This window comes from Phascolarctos cinereus, unplaced genomic scaffold (genome assembly GCF_003287225.1).
Source record: "Phascolarctos cinereus isolate Bilbo 61053 unplaced genomic scaffold, phaCin_HiC Scaffold_5;HRSCAF=322, whole genome shotgun sequence".
Classification (NCBI taxonomy): domain Eukaryota; kingdom Metazoa; phylum Chordata; class Mammalia; order Diprotodontia; family Phascolarctidae; genus Phascolarctos; species Phascolarctos cinereus.
This window is the reverse complement of record NW_027555958.1, coordinates 301266937-301287767: the sequence shown is the minus strand read 5'-3', so window position 1 is coordinate 301287767 and position 20831 is coordinate 301266937. Positions and strand designations below refer to the sequence as shown.

The window sequence follows — 20831 nt, the reverse complement described above, 5'->3', positions numbered from 1 at the left end:
TTTAGTATTCTTTCCTTGTGGTATCAAAGATGATGGAAACTGGGTGTGGAGTTGAGGGAGACAGATTAAGTGGGTATTGGGACAATACTTGGGAGGAATGGCCATAACTGGATAATGGGAGATATGGGAAGGGAGTGAAGGAGGGGCATTTATAAATTAGATGCATTGCAGTTATCACAAACCCATGTGTCTCTCCAAGGTCATCTCTGTCATGACTACCCAAAGAATAGAAAAAGTAGCTGAGGCCTAGAGAAAGAGACCTAGAGGCCAAGGGGGAAAAACCCCACCCAAGGGACTTTGAGGAGCATAGGAGTGGGTGGAAGTAGGGGCTGGGGCAGGTGACAGGGGTGTCTAATGTTGTGGGGGACTAGGCTGGCAGGAACACTTGCTCTTTTATAAGGCATCTGTCAGTACTCCTGTTACCAGGTGCTATTTCCAGAGACCCAAGCAACTGGGGGGAAGGGGAGGGAGAAAACTTAGGCCCCTCCTCTCAGGCAGCTGCAATAACATCTTCCACCACTTAGGGGCTCCAGAGCTCAACCGCAGTTCCTGAGAGGAAGAAGGGAGTGGGCGGAGCATAGGCTCCCTGGGGATGTCCAGGGTGACCCAGAGCAGTGAGAGGCAACTGGTCTTTTGGCCTTGGTCTAGGGTCAGCCTGAAACCACCTAGCCTTCCTCTGTTCTACCCATTTCCTTAGAGGGCCTAGGAGGGGGACATTTAGCTCCTCACTTCCCTCATCCTGCTACATATCTCCTTTGCAACCCTCCTCTCCCTTCCCACTGGTGAAGTCCATGCCTCCTTCTAGAGCCTGAGGATTCCTAGAGAATTCCCTCATTCTGGCTGCCTGTCCAGCTGCAGGCTCTCTAGGCTGTAGGGTGGGGCCAGGAAAAGGGGCAGTCCCTAGGATAGGGGAACCACCCAAGCCAACATTGCCCTTCCTCCGTGGGAGGCCAGCTCACCACCTCCCCACCCTAGGAATTTTCTTTCCGGGTGTCATCTGAGTTTTAAGGATATGCACAACATCCTAGTGGCCACGGGCATCTCAAGGAGTGTAAACTTGGAACAGGAAGTAGAAGAAAGGGGAAAATACTTTACATGCGTGAAGGCTGGAAGCTGGACTGGTCCCTAGAAGCTCCTTTTCAGTTCTAAGATTAGTGATTTGACTTTAACTGTGATTGAAAAACTAGAGATCAGTGTCTCTCCCATCCCCACAACATCTGAAATTTGGTGAGCAATGAAACCCTGGGCTTGGTGGTATCCCGGTGGTGAAACGGTGGGCAGTTGCAAGGAGAGGGAGATCAGTCTATGTAACTGGCCCCAGAATCTAGTTAAGGGCTTCAGATTCTGGTATTCTTCCTGCTTCCCAGAAAAGGCTCAGCTGGGTTCTGTATTAAGCATTCCAGACCAAAGCTACCTACTTCTCTTCAGCCAGCTGCAGGATGGAGGCTAGCAAGTGAGAAAAGTAGGCAGAAAGGTTTCTTCTCCTTCATTATTCCTAATGAGATATACTAGCTCACAGATTCTAGCCTGAACTAGGGGCCAAGACTCTTAGGGAGTTACCTGGCAGAGAGCTCAGGATCCTGTCCAAGGAGCTGACTGCCCGGAAACGGTTTACCATGGGGGAGGGGCATCTCCTATTCTTGGCAGCAGAAGGTCCTAATCAGGCCCCGGACTGAGGGAACTACTTTGGAAACAGAATGGTGTGGGGATTAGGTCCATGTGCTCCCCTAAACCACTCTTGCAACTCTGCTAGGGTAGTCCTCTCTGCCTAGCTGAACTCCAAACCTCTGCCCTGAAGCTTCAACTCCCCATACTCCAGCTCAGTAAGAGTATCATTGTAGGTAATTGAGCTCGACCTATAGTATACCAACTTCTTTAACTCAGTCCTTTTCAAATCTGGTGAAGAAACCCTGAGAAGAGGTTGTAAGAAACAGCTTAGAGGGCTAGGCTGAGGCAGAGGGATGACTCAATTCAACAAATATTCAGCAAGAATTTTTTTTAAGCACCTAAAAATGTGACTGGAATCAAAATCAAAGGACAGATTTCTTAGGGAAGGGAGAGACAAGTAACAGCTGAGAGAGGTATCAGAAAAAGGAAGCAACTGGCTCAACCCAGTTAGGGAAAGGTTGGAGACTAGGGACTAGTCCTTAGTGAGGGTGATATTTCAGAGGCCACCGGTTGTGTTTTTCTCCCCTCCCTACCCCCATGCCTCCCATCAGTCTCTCCTGGTCCAAGTGAACCAAGGTAATGGAAATAGTACAGAATTTGAAGTCAAAGGACCAGGGTCTGAATCCTATTATTTAATAGCTGATAGTGACATTGTGTTTTAAGGGTATACAAAATGCTTTAGGTTTACATTCCTTATATAATTTGATATTCACAATAATCTTGTGAGGTGTTATTACTTCCAATTTCACAGCTAAGTCCCAGAAAGGTTAAGTGGCTTACTTTAGCCCACAACTAGTAGATGCAGATGTTGGGATTTGAACCCATCTCCCTAACCCTAAGTTCAGCATTTTTTTTTCCAATTGTGTCACACTAGGAAAATAATTTCCAATCTCTGCACCACTCTTTTCACATTTGTAAAATTAGTAAATTTTATTGGATAATTTATTACTTTTAGAAACAATCACTTCCACTCTCTATGCCTCAGTTTCCTCATCTGTAAACTAGAGGATTCAACTAGATGAGCTCTAAAGTAGAAATTTTAGAAATTAAATCAGGATTAAATTGAATCTCTATTGAAACAGATTGGGGGGGGCAGCTAGGTGGCAAAGTGGATAGAGCACCGGCCCTGAAGTCAGGAGGACCTGAGTTCAAATCCGGCCTCAGACCAAACACTTGACACTTACTAGCTGTGTGACCCTAGGCAAGTCACTTAATCCCAATTGCCTAAAAAAAAAAATAGATTTAGGAGTGATCTCAATCCTCCCAAGTCCTTCTTAAGGCTCTAAAATTAAGATCTTATGATGCCATAGAGCTCATCTCAGTGACCAAATTCCATACTCCTCCTAGTTTCAGTTCTCAGGAGCCCTTGTGAACTAGCTCTTGAGTTACTCTGTTCTCCTCTGGCTGACATTCCTGGATCTTGAGAAGCTGGAATAAGACAGAGTGTCCCCACCCTCCTCCAGTAAGACACTTTCCCATTTGGTATCTGTAAAACTCATTTGGCTTTGGAAACTCCCAATCCACTGGGAGCTCATAGCTGTACACCACTTTCCTGAACCCATACCTCTGAGACTTGTAGGGGAGGAGAAAGCTCAGGAAAATATAATCATTGTCACAGGGATTTTTTTTTTGGGGGGTGACTGAGATGTGGCTGTGAATGGCTTTGCAGTTTGGGGTAGAACAAGGACCCACCATCAACTTCAAATAGCCTTAAAACCACAAACAGCTGCCTCTCTAAATGGAGTTCCGGACAGGAAGAGAAATAGATAAGATGGAGGAAGGATAAACAATTATAATCCTGGCTTCCTCCTCGTCCCATTGTGGGGCACTCAGTTGATCACCCTCCTGGATTTTGGAGACATTTGACCTGCTCTCTGGAGCCCTCACAATGCTACCCCATCCAGCTTTTAAGATGACCAAGAGACCAGACAGGAGACAAAGCAGGTATCTCAGAAGTCAGGATCCTCTGTATTGTCTAATAAAGAAATACACCCACCTAGGAAACAACAATTTTTGGGAGAGGGAGTTAGTGGTCTGGCAACTTGTGGCTGTGCCACACTTCTTCTTGCCCAAATGATGCTGGAGGTCCTGCCTGGTTGGAGGGTTCTCAGACTATCCACCTCGAAGAGCTACTCCCACCTGAATTTTTACGGGGGGCGAATTAGGGGGCTAAGTGAAGAAGCCAAGGTAGATATATAAAGACTGCCAGCACCTGCCCCGGCTCTCCTTTCAATGTCTTTTTAAGGATCCATTGACTCTAAACTTATTGAAAGCTACTTCCCCAAAACATGTTTTGCAGCAGGAACCCAGGACTGGGAATTTCCTGTGGCCAAGCAAAGGGAGCCAGGGCCCCGATTGGGAAGAGGCAGGGAGTGCTGAGAGCTGGTTGCCTTGGCTGAGCCGGAGCCACGTGCCCCACCCCCGCTCCCTTGCACATGTCTCTGCAGCAGTGGCGGCAGCAGCAGGGCTGTTTATGAGAGCTGTTGTGGTAAAAATGGAGCAGCCTGCACATGCCCAGGCCATGTGATCTGAGCTACCCTCGTGAGCAAGCACAAACACACTCACACCGAGGTCCCTACCGTTCTCCCTCCTCCCCTGCCCACCAGGAACAGAAGCACATGGTGGTGGGGGGGGACCAGGGGCCCGGGTGGACAGGGAAGGAGGGAAACAAAGCCAGCAGGGGCCTCTCCTCTAGGAGCCCATCTCTGTCTGGACCTCAGTTTGCCTCTCAAGGGGTGGCAGGTAGACAGGTCCCCAGAAGACTGGCTTTCTGGAGTTCTGAATAAACTTCAAGGGAGAAAGAGAAAAGGATTTGGAGTCAGAGGACCTGGGTTTACATTTCTTCTTTCTCTGGGCCTCAGTTTCCCCAGCTGTGTAATGAAGGGGTTGGCCTAGATGACCTCTAAGCTCTTTCCCAGCTTTGAATCTCTGATCTCTGGTCTTAAGCCAAGCTCCAGAGAAATGCCACCCTAGCCACTTCAGAAAATCTGTGGATAGGGATGGTCCAGAAAGCAGGCAGCTCACTTTTCAGGACCCTCTGCCTCCCTCACCAACCTTACTTAGCTCACAAGGTATTCTTTGGGAAAGGTCACTCAATGCTCAGGAATCTGTGAAGATGAGGGGAGACTCTTCAGGGTGCAGGTTCAGTCACTGGATCTCAGATTTAGATCGGAAAGGGACCTGAAACATCGCCTAGCCCCTTCATATTACACCGAGGGAATCAGACTCAGAGGGGCTGAGTTATTTACCCAAGGTCACACAGCAGCGTCAAATTTTGTATGCAGGTACTCTAATTCCAATTCAATGCCCTTTTCATCTACACTTGCTGACTCAGGCAGAGCCCTCCGCCAGATTTTTCTGGGGGCTAGAATTGAAATTTACAACAATGAAAAAGGTCTGAGATAGGATTCCTGATAGCTTATCTCCATACCCCTATCTTCTGCTAAACAAGAGAGTGGAAAAAGTGGGGGTGGGGTAGGAAATGACAGCTAAAGACCAGGACAAGATCAGAAGAAGCCTAGTCAGGCACCCCAGAAGACTCTTCTGTCTTCCCCTCCCCCTTCCAAGGCCCGGAGCCCCTCCCTACTAAGATTTTTCTCCTGTCTTTTTACCCCTTTCTTGTCCTGTGACCCCCTTTGGGCATTGCAGTGCCTCTTAGTGGAATGTGGGGCTGTGCCTGAGTCAGGCGGACAGTAGGTTAGCAGGAACAAGCAAGCCAAAGGAGCCCGACCTACATTTCCTCATAACACCAAAACTTCCCAGATCCTGCAATGCAGAGCTGGAGTTGTTTTTTTTTTTCAATCTCTATTGGGTCCCCTACACACGCCGTTGGCATTTTTTCCCACTAAACAACAGATTTTTCCCCCCAGGGTGCAAACTGTGCATCCTAATGAGTGAAAGCGCATCACACTTTGTTGAAAAATCTCATTTACAAATTATTTTTTGAAAAAATGTTCCCCACCCTCTCCTTGTGGAAAGGGAAGAAAGATATCGGCATTTGCAAAGTTGCAGCCCTATTCTCCCGCACCCCCTCCACTGCTGCTTTCTGCAGGCCTGGGCTGTCTGGTGGCTGGAGGATGAGCATTTCTCTTTCGGCACTAACCGAAGCTATGAAGGCTTGGGAGGCAATGGAAAATGGGGGGCGGGGAGGGGGAAGGAGAGAGAGAGAGGGTGTTTTACAATGTCCTTGCATTTCTCCTCCTTCTTCCCACATTCCTTCCCCTTTCCCTCATAGCCCCTGCTGCCTGCCAAGCAGACAAATCAATAGGGATGGCTTACTTCCTCCCTCAAGGGGACTGTTATGAACTGTGGGCTTCTCCAAGCAGCTCTGGAGACAGAGTGGTGGTAGACAGCAATGTGGATGGGCTAGGCGAAGGATGACGTCTACTAGTTGAAAGTGGCTCCTCCAGCTGGGGGCCGAGGGGTAGAGGGTGGGCATGGGGGTGTTTCAGGAGTTTCCCACATTCCCTTACAGAGGCTTGTTTCCAACTAGAAAAGCTGTCAAGAGAAAGCACACAGAGGAGAGTTCAAGGGTCACCTCCTCTAGGAAGTATTTCGAGATCCTGCTTTTCCATCCTGACAGATTATTTGTTAATACTCAGTCTTCTCAAATTACCTTGTATTTACTTATCTGCCTACAAACTGTATGTATCTCTTCATTTGAATGTAAACTCCTTGTGGGGGAGGGATTCTCATTTATTTATCTTTGTACCAACCAATGCCTGGCATAGTGCCTCTCACAAAGTACTTACTTAATAGTTGTTAAATAGAATAAAAGCTACAAAAGTCTGCAAAGAATTTTACATACATTCTCATTTGATCCTCTCAATAAGCCTGTGAAGTGGATGCTATTATAATCCCCATTTTACATATGAGGAAGCTGAAGTTTGGGGAGATTAAGTTATTTACTTGCTTAAATCAAGGCAGCTAGATGGCCCAGTGAATAACACACAGAACCCGAGTTCAAATATGGCCTCCAGTACTTACTAGCTGTATGACCCAGTCAAGTTACTTAACCTGTGCCTCAGTTTTCTCAACTGTGAAATGATGATAAGCATGTTATGTTAAGGATCAAATAAGATATTTGTAAAGCACTTAGCACATTATCTGCACACATTAGATGATTAATAAGTGCTTATTCCCTCTTCCCTCCCCCTCAGGTTCATACAGCTAGTGGGTGTTAGGGGCAGGATTTGAATCCAGAATCTTTTGACTCAAAGTCCTGTTGTCTCTATTTCCTTAGACCCTCCTACCTCCCAGAACTGAATGTTGGAGCAGAGAGCTTAGAAGCCCTTGACAAAGACTTTGGTAGCCGTTCTTCCAACAAATGGCTCATTTTAGCCCATCAGTGAAATCCTATTTGGAAGGAAATTTCCATGCAGGCCAAAGCCTATACCCTGGAAGGCTCATTTCTCCTTTGCCTCATTATTTTTTCTTATGTTTTACTTTCCTGTGGGTTTCTGTACCTCTACAGGAACTAGTAAAGGTGAACTGGTTGCCTGCTCTTAGAAGATAAATACTTCCTGTGATGCAATGGAAGTGCTCTGGATTTGTGGTCAGAGGACCTGAGTTTGAATCTGAGCTCTCTTACTTAAAATCTACGTGACTTCTGGTCAATCATTTCACTTTTCATGTCCTCAGTGTCTTCATCTGTAAAAATTAAAAATAGAAATGAGGGAATTTGCCTTAGATGATCCTTAAAGTCCCTTCCAGTTAGAAAACTACTACCTTTAACTAAAGCCAAGACAGCCTCCCTCCTTTTAACAAAGCATCCCTAAAAATCTGCCCTTCTGGCCAGACCATTGGTGCTGCTCATAATAACGGCAGCCATCAGGAATGCCTGCTTTAACGCTGCATTTTGCACAGGAAGGTTGTTGTTGTGTCGTTCTCCAAGAGGACCAATGACATCACAAAGTCAATGTCTTGACCTGGGTGAGCAGAGTCAGGGGACCTGGACTAAAAATCCCAGCTCTGCCTCCTACTATCTGTGTGACCTAAGACAGGCTATTTAAACACGAAGGGTTTCTTTCTTCTTCTTTAAAATAAGAGTCCAGAGGACTAACCATGAAGCATGCTACCCACCTTTTGAAAAAGGTGATGGACTCAGGGTGTAGGAGACATATGTTTTTTGGACATGGTCAATGTGAGAATTTGTTTTCCAAGAGACTATGACAGTTTGAAACAAGAGTTTTGTTTTTCTTTTTCCCAGTGGGGACAGAAAAACTAGGAAAGAGAGAAAATAAATGCTTATTAACTGAAAAAAAAAGAGATTAGAATAAATTATGTCTAAGATCTTCTCTTGTTGCTGAAAATCTGTGACTGGCAAAATGTGACAATACCAGAAAATCCAGCTATGAATCCAGCCCTCTGAAGTTCTGGAACAGAAAAGGTCAAAATAGGATTGCTCCTCCACCTGGCAGTTTACCAAGAAATCCCTCCATCTTTTGTCTCCTTGCCTAGGGGCACTGGAGTTCTTAAAGTGTGGTCTAGGGACCCTGGATGTCCCCAAGACACTTCCAAGGCATCTGACAATTCAAACTTATTTTCATAATAATATTGTGAATTATGAACATAAAATAAGTCATTTTAACTCATAATTTGTTAAATATAAATAGTCACAACCCACATAAATGAAGTTCTTTCAGGGATCCTCAATAATTTTTCATAGTGTAAAGGAGTCATAAGACCAAAAAGTGTGAGAACCACTGTCTTGGGAGAGTGTAGAGAGGATAAGTTTATGTGAAAAATATAGTTGAAGATGCTGCTGTTGAGGCCAGGGAGAATATAGGAAGTACTTAAGGGGACCCTTTGGAGACCATTGTACAAGTAACAATCTCTCTCTCTGTCTCTCTCTCTCTCTCTTCTCTCTCTCTCTCTCTCTCTCTCTCTCTCTCTGCCTCAGTGTCCTCAGCTATAAAATGGAGACATCCAGGGTTATTGTGAGGATCAAATTGTTGTTGTTCACCCTTGGTTTCAAAAAAGACCAATGAGACATCCAGAAAGCCTGCAGCACAGTGCTTAGCACGTAGTAGGTACTTAATAAATGCTTTTTTCCTTTGCCTATATCTGGACAGATGGGGGTGGGGGCAACCAGGCAAGTCAACCAAGCAAGCCATCACCATCCCCTCACCAAAGGGAAAACTGAACTAATACCAAGATAGTCCCGTCAAACATTCCTTAGATATTGACATCATTTATTTCAAAAGAATGTTTTTGTTTTTTGTTTTTGTTTTTGTTTTTGTTTTTAGGTAAAAAAAAGGCAAGGGGTAGTGAGGAAAAGGAGCTGGGAGACCTAGAAGAAAAAAAAGAGATTTTTCTGATCCAGACGTGGACAAGTGTCATGTCATCTAACTATTCCCCTTCCCCTACCTCCTCCTGCCCAGGCCATATGGGTCAGACTTTGTCCCTGCTGGAGTGTGTGCCTGATACTCAATCTGGGCAGATCAGGAGGACACCCCAGCTCTCTGACTGAGGGAGAGATAGGATAGCTTGCTCTTAATGTAACGAGGCCAAGCTCCTTCAAGAGTGAAAGAGAGGGATGGATGTGTGGGGACACAAGGGGAAGAAGGTCCCTCTAGCGCAGACTTATTCCCCTGATTCTCCCCTAACGTCACCCCGCCCCCTTTACCTCTGTCTCCTTCCCCTTTGAGTTACACCACATAGCTTGGCAGGTTTTTACATAGGGCAGTGGTTCACCTGGTGAGGGGAGGAGGGGTTGGAAGAGCTAGACTGTAACCTGACCTGGTTTTCAACTGGGACCCACCCGAAGTCAGCAAGTCTGCCTGAGATCTAGGCCACTCACTGGGCGTTACCCCCAAATACTGACAGGAAGATTGCTGGGCCTTTGGGGTCTCTCATCCTAATATACTAACCAAAGCTCCAAACTCCTAGATTCTTTTCAGCTCAAAGCCCCCTCCCTTCCTTCCTAGCCCCTTTAATAATTTGCCCAAGGAAATCAAGGGGAGATGGGGAATGACATACTTTGGAAACAATTCCTACTTCGTACAAATGTCAACTTAAACAACGAGACCAGCCTTCAATCCCTGAATCTTAGACATTAGAGATGGTAGCAGTGGGTAAAGCACAACTCATGAAGCTTCAGGACACCACTGGCTGTTTACTGATTTCCTATTAATCCTGGTTTAACATTTTATTAGGAACACTGTCCTTTCATAGACTGGATTTAGCAATGGAAGAAAGGTTAGAGGAAGGCTACGAATCTCATGCTGACCTGGAGGGGGGAGTGGGCAGTACTGAGATACACCTGCTGTATGTCGAAGTCACAGAGATACCTCAAGGTTGATAACAAACTGGGAGGAAGGAGAGATAAGAGACATCTCTGGATCCCCAAAAGACCAGAAACCCAGCCTTTGCCCTCTCCCATCCCCTTTTTTGGGGGTGGAATTTACTTCACCCTCTGCTTGGGTTTCTGGCCTGGTAATTTAGTTAGTAAAGCAGAGATTTCCTCTTATTGTCACATCCTACACCCAGCTGCCTAAGAAATGTACAGAGGAGAAGACCAGGGTTGAGGCTGGCAGCCCTAAACTGAACTTTTTTCACTTCCCCCTCTATCTCTCCTTCCCATGTTGTTTGGGAAGGAGACTCCCAAAGCTTTTTTTTTCTGTAACAGAATTAAAAAGGAAGAGCCCTATAGAAAGCAGTCCCCACCCCTAACACAAGCTGGTGGCACCCTTCATAAACAATTCAATCTCTCACCAGTAACGAGAGTTTTGCTGATTGGGAACTAGGTCTTAGTGTAAATGCAACTCCCAGCTAAGTCCACTCTCCCTCTCCTATGTCCCTCTTACTTCACTGCAAAGCTCAGGGATTTGTCCCCTGTGTGTATTTATGTATGCATATATGTATGTATCTCAAAATGGCAAATGGATAAGCCAGGGGTAAAAAATAATGGGAAGGGGGGAAGAGTTTAGCAATAAGAAAACTAATTATATAGTTCCAGAAAAGACCCAGACTTGGCATGGGACAGTCTGCTCAGAGGAGGGGAAAGGTTGGAATCTCCTGATCATCTGAGCTGGTTGCAGAGGGAATGGTTTCTCATGTTGCTGTTTCCATTCTGGCTCTGGTCTAGCCAGAAAGCAGCTCTGTATAAGCAACCAACCACTGGCTCTACCTTGGAGGTGATATAAAGTAGGCAGAACAGGGTATGGCAACCTGCCTTTCCTCTTCCTTCTCTCCGGTGGTAGGGAAAAGGAGGGGCAGTGGTGAGGAGCAGGAGGAGCCTGCATTATGAACCAAGTTTTCCTGAAAAGTGTCTTTGCCTGTGTGGTTTGATCCCTCCCAGACCCAGCTGCAACCTCACTGGCTCTGGGCAAAGGGCTGGAATATACTTGAGTAGAAGAGAGAAATGGCACTTCTTTTTCTCCTTAATTCACCAAAGGCCTCTTGTACTGGCAGAAGACCAAGAGGTGGTGAGATAGGGAAGGTTAAGGCCCACCCCATCCAGGGCAGTTTGCTTTCTACATAGAACTACGCCAGAAATATCCAGCAGTTCAGCTGCTTTTTTCCTCTTTTAGACATTTTCTCCCATGTTAAAGTGTTTTCCTAACCACTCCATTAAACTTCCCCACACCCCTTTCAGAGACCTCTCCCTGTAGACAGTGATTATTATTGTTTCTCAGGTCCCCAGTAGACACTGTCCCCAGGGACAGAATCTGAGTAAGTGGAGGTCCTAAGTGTGAGACTGAGAGCTAAATGAAGAAAGCCTTCCTAGAAGCACTGTCAGACTGAGAAATAGGCAGCTGGGCATGGGAAGGGCTAATAATAATAACTGACATTTGTATTTCTATTTTTAAGCACTTTACATATATGATTTTATTTGAGCTTCATAATAACTCTGTGAGGTAGCTATTACTACAGGTATAACTATCAGCATTTCGGAGATGAGGAAATTAAGTATCAGAAAAATTAAGTAGTAACTCACCTGTGGCTTAAGAGCTAGTAAACATCAGAGGTGAGATTTAAAACTAGGTTTTGAATCCAAGTGTGGCATTCTCTCTACTACAGGGCCTACTCGGCTGATGAGTGACCAAGTTTCCCCTTTGCTCCCCACCCTGATCTTGCCCCCTTCCACAACCATACTCATTTTTCCATCTGCCAGCTCAGGCTCCTCTAGCTGCACTCTCACAATACTTGGCTCATCCCCTAGAATTTCTGGCAGGTGTAGGGGGTGGAGCAATTGAGATCCACCCTCCTTCCACCACTCTAAAGAATTTGGGTTTGCCCAGTCTCACTATTGGAAGATCTCAAAGCACTTTCACTAGGCTGTTCCTTCCCCCATATTTCTTCCCAGAGGACGGGAAATGATTCATCCTGAGGTCACCTCAAATAGGTGGTGTTGTCAGCCAAAAGGACAGGGCTTTCCTAGGGCACCTTCCCCTCTACCCAGACACTTCTTGTGCTCCAGGGGCAAAGGACATTTAATTCTTCATCCCCAAGGTGTCCCCTCACCGGGTATGGAGGTTGTAGGGGGAGTACGGAGAAGTCTCATTTCCTTCTAGCCTCAGGACCAAGCTCAGGGGCATTAGAAGGCTTAGCCTCCACGCTCTGGGGTAGGCTCCCACAACCTAACAGTGGTTGTTTTTCCCCGTGTGGTTGGCAACCTCAGCCCGGGGTCAGTTCTGCAATCACGTGAACCCCTCACGTTTGCAAGGTTGCAGAAAGGGCTGTTTGATCTCCAAGGGAGCAGCCAGGCTTGCCAGTCATTCCTCAGGAATTCACATGCTTCTGCCACACACACTTCCCAAACCCGCCACCCCCTACTCTCCACCCCATCCCACTCCACTTCCAGCTCCGCCTAAGGCCACGCTAGAGGTTTTCTAAGGCAGAAGGAAATAAAACAGTGTTAAGGAGCTTGCCTGCTGCATAAACTACAAATCCCAGCAATCCTCGGGTGACGCAGGCGCACTGAGTTCAACGTGCCTGCTGCTGGAAAAGTGTGTCACTGGGGCACGAGGCGCTCCCTGGGATCACATGGTACCTGCTCCAGTGCCGCGTGCGGGCTCGGGAGCCCTGGGCTTTTGGCGCCTGCGCAGAGCCCTCTGTCCCAGGGAAAGCGGCTCGGGCAAAAGGCGGCTGAGATTGGCAGAGTGAAATATTGCAGCTGAGCGAGCGCATCAGGGCACTCGTCTTCTCCCCATCACCTATCCACCTCCCGACTCCAGCCTCTCTCCATCCAGGACCACTGGTATCAGCCACCTTCTGGATTGCAACGCCGCACTGCCGCAAAGCTACTGGGCAGTAGCCCCTTCAGTGCATTGCTGAGACCCTCCCCTCTCTTTTCCAGCCAGAGCTACTGCAGACTGATTGCACCCTTTCTCTCCTGCCGCTCCTCCCATGCAAAGCAGATCTCTGCTGCCCCAGCTTCGTCCCCTTCTGGAGGGCTGTTGTCATCTAGTCATCCAAAGACTTCGTCGCCAGGTGCCAGGGACCCTGACCCTGAGTATACTAGGTTGGGGGATTCCCCACCGTCAACCAGTGCGCAGTGGGTGAGGGCCGCAGTCCGAAACTACAATTTGAGACGCGGTCCTGTTTGAATGAGAGCTGTCATTTGGTGAAGACATGACGACCACTCTGGACTCCAACAATAACACAGGTACAGTGGCCCCTGGGCTACCATCTCTGCACCACTAGCATCTCCTGAGATCTCCCCTTTACTGGAAGCAGGGGGAGGGAGCGGAGATGCCCGGCATGGGTCGTAATGGCGTCTCAGAGTGGATTTTCAGGGTTGGGGAAAAAGGGTATCTTTCTTGGAACCCTCTACTGGGGACCCCCGGAGGCCAGAGGAGGAGGGCCTTTGGGTAGGCACTGAGGGTAAGAGGATTAGCCGGGGATCTCAAAAGCAGCTCCTCTGGGCCCTCGCTCCCCCACTGTAATTTGTCCTGGCGCCGTGGGGCAGCTGGCGGACGCCTCGCCTTGCCTTCCTCCCCTCCCGGGGCGTCCCTGAAACCTGAGAGGAAGGAAAGGCTAAACTTGCTGGGGCTTGGAGCTGAGGAGCAGAGCTGAAGAGCAGGAGCCATCCTCCATAGGGGCGGGCTGCTCGGGATGCCTGCAGTGGGCTTGGGGTCAGGGTACCTGGTGAGCGGACCCTCCTCTTAGGCCGGAGAGGGGGTGGGGAAGAGAGGGCATGCGGGAGCCGGGCCAGAACCAGGGCTGGGGCCGGCCTGGGCCAGGGTCGGCTCGGGAGCCCAGGCTGCCCCTCGGCTCACATGGCCTCCGGGCTGGGCCCACGTGCTGCGTTTGTTTTCATTCAGCCGTTGCCGCGGCTGCTTCCCCATTGGCCGACACCTGCCGGCCCCGTTACATAATGAGCTCCGCCTCCCCGTCTCCGGGGCAACGTGGGTCCCCCCCCCCCCCGTCCTCTCTCCTCCCGCCCTATCCAGCTCTGCTGGTTCCCCCTTCAGCTCCGCCCCTGACTCCCAGGCTCGGGGACGTCGAGGTGGGGCCCCTCCTGGCCTGACGGGAAGCGTGTGGGGCGGGGTCTCCAGTTCCGGGGTTCCTCGTTGGGGAGCCACGTGCAAACGGCACACGTGGAGTGGGGACGTGTGGCCGGCTGAGGGCCCAGCCCCTCCCCGCCCGGTGCGTCGGGATCTGGGTGAAGCCGGGCTGACTCACTGCCCCCGCCTGCTTCTTTTTCTCCACCTCCCCCACGGGTAGCTGAGTTGGCTGGGGCCAGCCGTGACCTTGCACTGCCTCCAGTTTCTAAAGCCAAGGAGCCTCACACATATTCTCGGTGCCTCCTTCAATTGCCGCATTCTCCCTGCATCTCAGTTTGTTGCAGCCTTATTCCTCTTCCTGGTCCTGGCCTTTGTATCCCCGTATTCCAGAGACTTAACCTGGTTGTTAATTGTGCCCTCCACAACCTACCAACAATTTAAACATTTGTTATCTCTGCTGTGTCCAAGGCCCTTTGCTAGGCTGCTTCTTTTTGTCCTACATACCCTCTGCCTCCATACAAATTTTCAAGTCACAACAGGAAACAACTTGTCTGTCAGCTCCTAGAAGCAAATGGGAAAACAAAATCCAAATTATGGAGGAGCTTGTCAGACCTGAGGCTTCCTGCCCCTCCTCTATGTTCTCGAAGATACCACTCAGCTATAGATAGCAGGGACTTCTTTGGGGGAGCTTGGATCAGATTGATTTATTACCAGACTAGGGCTCATTTTTCCTCTACCCGCCTCCAAACTTTGAAACTCCAGGAGTTGGATTATTGCGCAATTGGTTTATGGAGAGTTGGGTTTACCCAGATCAGTCTTGAGCTATTTTGAGGTTATCCCCGCCCATCTCAGTGTGTCTGTGTGTGTGAGCAGTCAGCATGTGCCTATTTAGGCACCATGTGTGGTATGCCTGCTCACACGTGCCCTCCTCCACCTTCACCTCCCTTGTCCACCCCAGTCTGTCCTGCACAGAAGACAGGTCAGTGGTTCCACATAGGTGTGGCAGGCTTCTTGCCCCTTTGCCTCAGAGTGCCTGATTGGAGCCTTAGGGGTGTGGCTATTCAGGTGTCTTCCAGATAGATAGCACAGCTTTCGTGAGCATTTACACAAAGGGACAAAGCTCTTGTTCCTTTTTGGAGAGAATCTGGGAAGCGGTATTTCTAGCTCAGAGCCTGACTGTTCATATTCCAAACCAGCTGTCACCACTTAAACCATTATGCCTGTCCAGGGCACTCAGAATAAAGTCACTGTGGCCATATTCTCTTCAAGACTCCAGGCTAGAAGGTTGAGAAGGACTTTCCTCCCCAACACAGGGATTGACCTTATAATGAGTGGAATAATGAATATAAAAAGGATAGCTCTTATAATGAAAAGAACACCCCATTTACAGTCCAAAAATCTGGGTTGGAATCTTTATCTGCTGATTAAATACCAGTTATATGACCTTGGGCCACTCATTTCTATACTGGGCTTCTTTTTCCCCAATCCTAACCCTAAAGTTAAGAGGTTCTATGAAAGTACTTTAACAGCTCTATTTCCTACAAACCTGGGAAAACTTAGGAGAAGACATGATCTTGAAAACTGAGAAAAATAGGGAAGAGAGTTTCATTACCTAATTTAACATGAACCCTATTTCTCCATTGTGGGAGTCATCCTTAGGCTGAATCTTCATCTATGGTGATGGTCTTGGTACTAAGATCAGAAGGTCTTTCCTGGAGGGAATGGGTCTTGGGACCTGGCCCCTCCTCCCTTTCATCCTCCTAGGTTCAGCCATGCACAACTAGGTCAGCCATAGCAACTCATATTCTTTAGGGGAGGGGACCCAAGGCAATTGTAGGAGCCAGTATACAAGGCCTTCAACGTGTCTCCCTACTGCAGTAATATATGTTGGGTGAGAGGGACTTGTCTACTGGCACTGAGGATACAAGAACTTTACATCAGTCATTTTGGCCTGCTCTTTTGAGTAAGAGAATTGCCAAAAATTGGCTCTTTGAGGGGGTCAAAACATCTTAGGGGAAGCCTCTACCCACCCCAGTTTCAGGAGCTGGAAAGAAGGCAACTGGATAACTCTTTAGGGTTGGGTGGCACTCTGAGAAGACATAGTAGCCCCCTGAGGGATCTCTATAAGCTAACTTCCCCCTCCATCTGTCTCTTTCCTCCTCTGCCAGGTGGAGTCATCACCTACATCGGTTCCAATGGCTCCTCTCCTAGCCGAACTAGCCCTGTTTCTCTCTGCAGTGAGAGCTCCAACGGCAGCTTCCAGTCCCTGACCCACGCCTTCCCTACCTACTTTCCACCCTCCCCCACTGGCTCCCTCACCCAGGACCCAGGCCGGCCCTTTGGGAGTGGCCCTCCTGGCTTGAGGGAAGATGGCTCCCCTTCATCATCATCATCTTCATCTTCCTCCTCATCTTCCTCTTCTTCCTCTGCCTCCTTCTATAATGGAGGCTCCCCTGGAGGACTGCAGGTAGCCATGGAGGACAGCAGCCGAGTGTCCCCCAGCAAGAGTACCAGCAGCATCACCAGTGAGTCCCAGAGTGGGTTGGGGGTGGTACTGGTTAAGGAATAGATGCTCATTTTTCCTCTTGTTTGCATAATTTTCATTTCACTTAAAAAATGGATAGGATTGTCCCTTCTCACTCTCCCCTTCTCCCCTGGAAAATCTCATTTTAGAAAAATTCAGTTGGGCTGTGCCTTCTATAGCCAAACTTAACCCTCACCTGTGGGATAGAACCCTTTCTCTCTGGGGGTCAACAAAGTACTCCCCAAGGAGGCTGGCTTACCCTTTGTTTCTGTTCCTCCAGAGCTCAATGGCATGGTGCTCCTTTGTAAGGTGTGTGGGGATGTTGCCTCTGGCTTCCACTATGGAGTCCACGCTTGTGAAGGCTGCAAGGTGAACAGGGTACAGGGGGCTTGGGGAGCTTCCCAGGGATTTGAAGAAGGGCCGAGAATGAGCCTTTTGGTCTCCAGGGCCTCTTGAGTCCAAGGGAACAAGGTGGGGCAGAAAGATTTATGGCTCTTTCTAGTCTGGGGGCTGGGGGCAGCCTGTCGTGGGTCTTGCTGACCCAGACTGATACCTCCCCTCACTTCCCTTCTAGGGCTTCTTCCGACGAAGCATTCAGCAGAACATCCAGTACAAAAAGTGCCTAAAGAATGAGAGTTGCTCCATTATCCGTATCAATCGTAACCGCTGTCAGCAGTGCCGATTCAAGAAATGCCTGTCTGTTGGCATGTCCCGAGATGGTGAGGGCTTGATTACCCTCCCCCTTCCCTTCACCACCCCTCCACTTATCCTAGACCCCAGCTCTGAACTCCTTATGCCTTTCAGGTTGATTTTTAAAGTACTTCCTTCTCTCTCACCCCTAAAACTGAAATGGATTTACAGAATAATTTACATCCCATTTCCATCAGAGCTCCAGATCCACAGATACATGGCTATATAGAAGTGTGAGAGCTGGAAAGGTCCTGAGGGGGTCAGTCATTTCATCCACTTCCCTCATTTTATTAGAGGAAGGCACTGAAGCCTAAGTTCACAGAGGTTAATGACAGAGATGAGGTTGGAACCTAATCTCCTAACTCCCAGACCCGGTGTTTTTCCCGCTGTTCCAGGTGCCCTTGAAGGCTCTGATCAGGGACCGGAGTCATCCTTTACCTCCTTCTGAGCCAGACTGGACTGTCCCTGTCTGCTTATTGTGCCCGGCTTAGAGTTGGCTCCTCTGACCCCATTCCCTCTTCCAGTATTTAGTGTCGAGAACCTCTTGTTCACACCCCCCTCTCTCCAGAATGGGAGCAGATCATATGTGATCATGGGGAAGGAAGGGAGGTGAGGGATGGAGGAAAAATTTCCTGATATCTCTATCTTCTCTACATACCAGCCGTACGTTTTGGACGGATCCCAAAGAGAGAGAAGCAAAGGATGCTTGCCGAAATGCAAAGTGCCATGAACCTGGCTAATAACCAGCTGAGCACTCAGTGCCCACTTGAGGCCTCACCTGCCAGAATCCCTGCACCTGGCCCACTGGGCTCCTCACCACCCCCAGTTCCAGCTCCCTCACCCCTTGTGGGCTTCTCCCAGTTTCCCCAACAGCTGACACCACCTCGATCTCCAAGCCCCGAGGCCAAAGTGGAGGATGTGATCTCCCAGGTGGCCCGAGCCCACAGAGAGATCTTCACCTATGCCCATGACAAGCTGGGCCCTGCACCCAGTGGCCTGAATGCCAACCAGACGCCCAATGGTCCCCCAGTATCTACAACACCCCGCTGGGAAAACCATCGCTGCCCTCCAGCACCTCCTGATGACAACAACTCTGCCGCCACCCAGCGCCACAATGAGGCCCGGAATGGACTTCGTCCAGCTCCAAACGCATACCCACCAGCCTGGCCAACGGCTGCCCCCCACCATGGATGTCACCAGCACAATAGCAATGGGCACCGCCTCTGCCCTACCCACATGTATCAAACCCCAGAGGCTGAAACTTCAACTGGCTGCCCCTGGCAGGACCGATCTAAGAACATTCTGTTGGTGAGTGTTTTGGAAGCCCAAAAAGGCATGAGATTGGAGTTGAGATTATGTCCTAGATTTGGACTTGAGATGGGGTGGCAGAGGACTTTTAAGTGTAAAGCATTACTTTTCCCAACTTTTGGGGACCCCCTGTCAAAAGGGGCAGTCCACTTTTCTAAGAGGATAAGAGTAGCATGAGTCTGTCAGTGTTCTTCGTAGTGGTCTGGAACCCTGGGGATGTGGCCTACGTACCATGGAGAGTGTTCCATTCCGTGATCTAATCAAGGCTTTGCCTAGGCACTCCCTCCAGTCTGGTACTTAAGCTCTATCTTCACCTTCATCCCTACTTACTATTAAGTTGAATTTGCCATCTCTTAGGAATCCGGCCTATGGCAGAATCTACATTGGGCACCCACTTCCTGCAGAAGTTTATGCCTTGGAATTCCATTGGAGCCATTCAGCTTATATCTCCTATCGTTTCTTCTTCAAGGCATGCCCCATGAATATGTACCCCCATGGGCGCAGTGGGCGAAGTGTTCAAGAGATCTGGGAGGACTTCTCAATGAGCTTCACACCTGCTGTGCGTGAAGTTGTAGAATTTGCTAAACATATCCCAGGCTTCTGTGATCTCTCTCAACATGACCAGGTCACTCTTCTTAAGGCTGGTACCTTTGAGGTAAGTTCCCCTGCCCTGGAGTATCAGTTGGTAGGGGGACAAAGATACCTCTTTCTAGAATTGGTCACTAATCCCCATCCCAGGTCCTTTGGAATCTAAACCCTTCCCACTCCTCTCCTGCTCCCCTACCCTGACCCCTATCTCCCCTTGGACTGAGAACAGGAGAGGTTATCTTGTTGATTCCCACAGCAAGATGTGTGCTCTCCCATTCTTCTACCTTGGGGAAAGGAGACTCCATTTTCAGAAGGACTCTGGTTGCAGGAAGCTCTTTCTTAGGTATAATCCAGATACATCCTGGAAATTTAAATACACTGTCCAAATGCAAAATTTGGTGTCCTTTACTCTAACTGGTGAGATTCGGAAATTTAGGGGGCAGGTGGCCCCTATTCCCTCAGCTACCTGGACTGATTCACATACCTCTGTTCAGGTGCTGATGGTACGTTTCGCTTCACTGTTCAATGTGAAAGAGCAAACAGTGATGTTTCTGAGCCGCACAACCTACAGTCTGCAGGAACTGGGCGCCATGGGCATGGGGGACCTGCTCAATGCCATGTTCGACTTCAGTGAAAAGCTCAACTCCCTGGCCCTCACAGAAGAGGAGCTAGGGCTGTTTACTGCAGTGGTGCTTGTCTCTGCAGGTAGGCTATGACCCTGGCCAGAGGGCATGTGGAGGGGATGCTGTGACAGACGTGATTCTGGCTCTCAGTCCCTGGTCAGATCTCTCCTGTTTGCAAAGGGATGTCAGGGACAAGCTTCTGTACCCTCTGGTGATGTCCTCTGAAGACTTGAGATGCTAGAGGCAACATGGCCTGTAGTGTTCTTTCGTATTCTCTCCCACCATTCTGGCTATCTTGTGAGCAATGTAGTGTCCGCGTCCAGGGACCTTTCCAGCCTGACAACCCTCCGTCACTCCCTGCCCTCTTCCCTTTTCCCAACAGACCGATCAGGCATGGAGAACTCAGCCTCTGTGGAGCAGCTGCAGGAGACACTGCTCCGGGCACTTCGGGCGCTGGTCCTGAAGAACAGGCCCTCAGAGACTTCCCGCTTCACCAAGCTGCTGCTTAAGTTGCCTGACCTCCGTACCCTCAACAACATGCATTCCGAGAAGCTGCTGTCCTTCCGAGTGGATGCCCAGTGACTCCAGCCTCCATCAGGCCCTCTCCTTGGACAGAACCGAACTCTGCACTTCTCTCTCCTTTGAGATAAAAGAGACAAAGCAAACACCATCCCTCCCCCCAGACTCTTATTTATATTGTGATAAAATATTCCACGATGAGCCTCTGCCCCACCCCCACCCTTCTTGTAAATAGCTCCCTCCCAATGGAACTGCTCTATCTCCTCCCACTGAACCCCCAGTCATTCGATGTGCCCTGTTCCCATCTCAAATCAGTAGTTGACATCTATCTGATATGGCTTCTGTGATGTGTGTTAGGGGTGGGGGGAAGAGGGTACTTCCTGCTGGATCGAAAGCCTACTCTACCAGCAAATTTGGGGTGGGAAGGGGAACATCGAACAGATACAGACACAGAAGGGT

General features: G+C 48.9%; 1 protein-coding gene across 1 annotated transcript; it reads left to right on the top strand.

Moving 5' to 3' along the window:
* Positions 1-12644: 12644 nt before the first annotated feature.
* On the top strand, positions 12645-20705 carry NR1D1 (nuclear receptor subfamily 1 group D member 1). The gene is made up of 8 exons (XM_020997297.2): positions 12645-13279; positions 16289-16645; positions 16925-17013; positions 17219-17363; positions 17996-18642; positions 19112-19297; positions 19725-19935; positions 20236-20705. The coding sequence occupies exons 1-8, from the start codon at positions 13246-13248 to the stop codon at positions 20433-20435; spliced, it is 1869 nt and encodes a 622-aa protein (XP_020852956.1). The 5' UTR covers positions 12645-13245; the 3' UTR covers positions 20436-20705.
* The last annotated feature ends 126 nt before the right edge of the window (positions 20706-20831 follow it).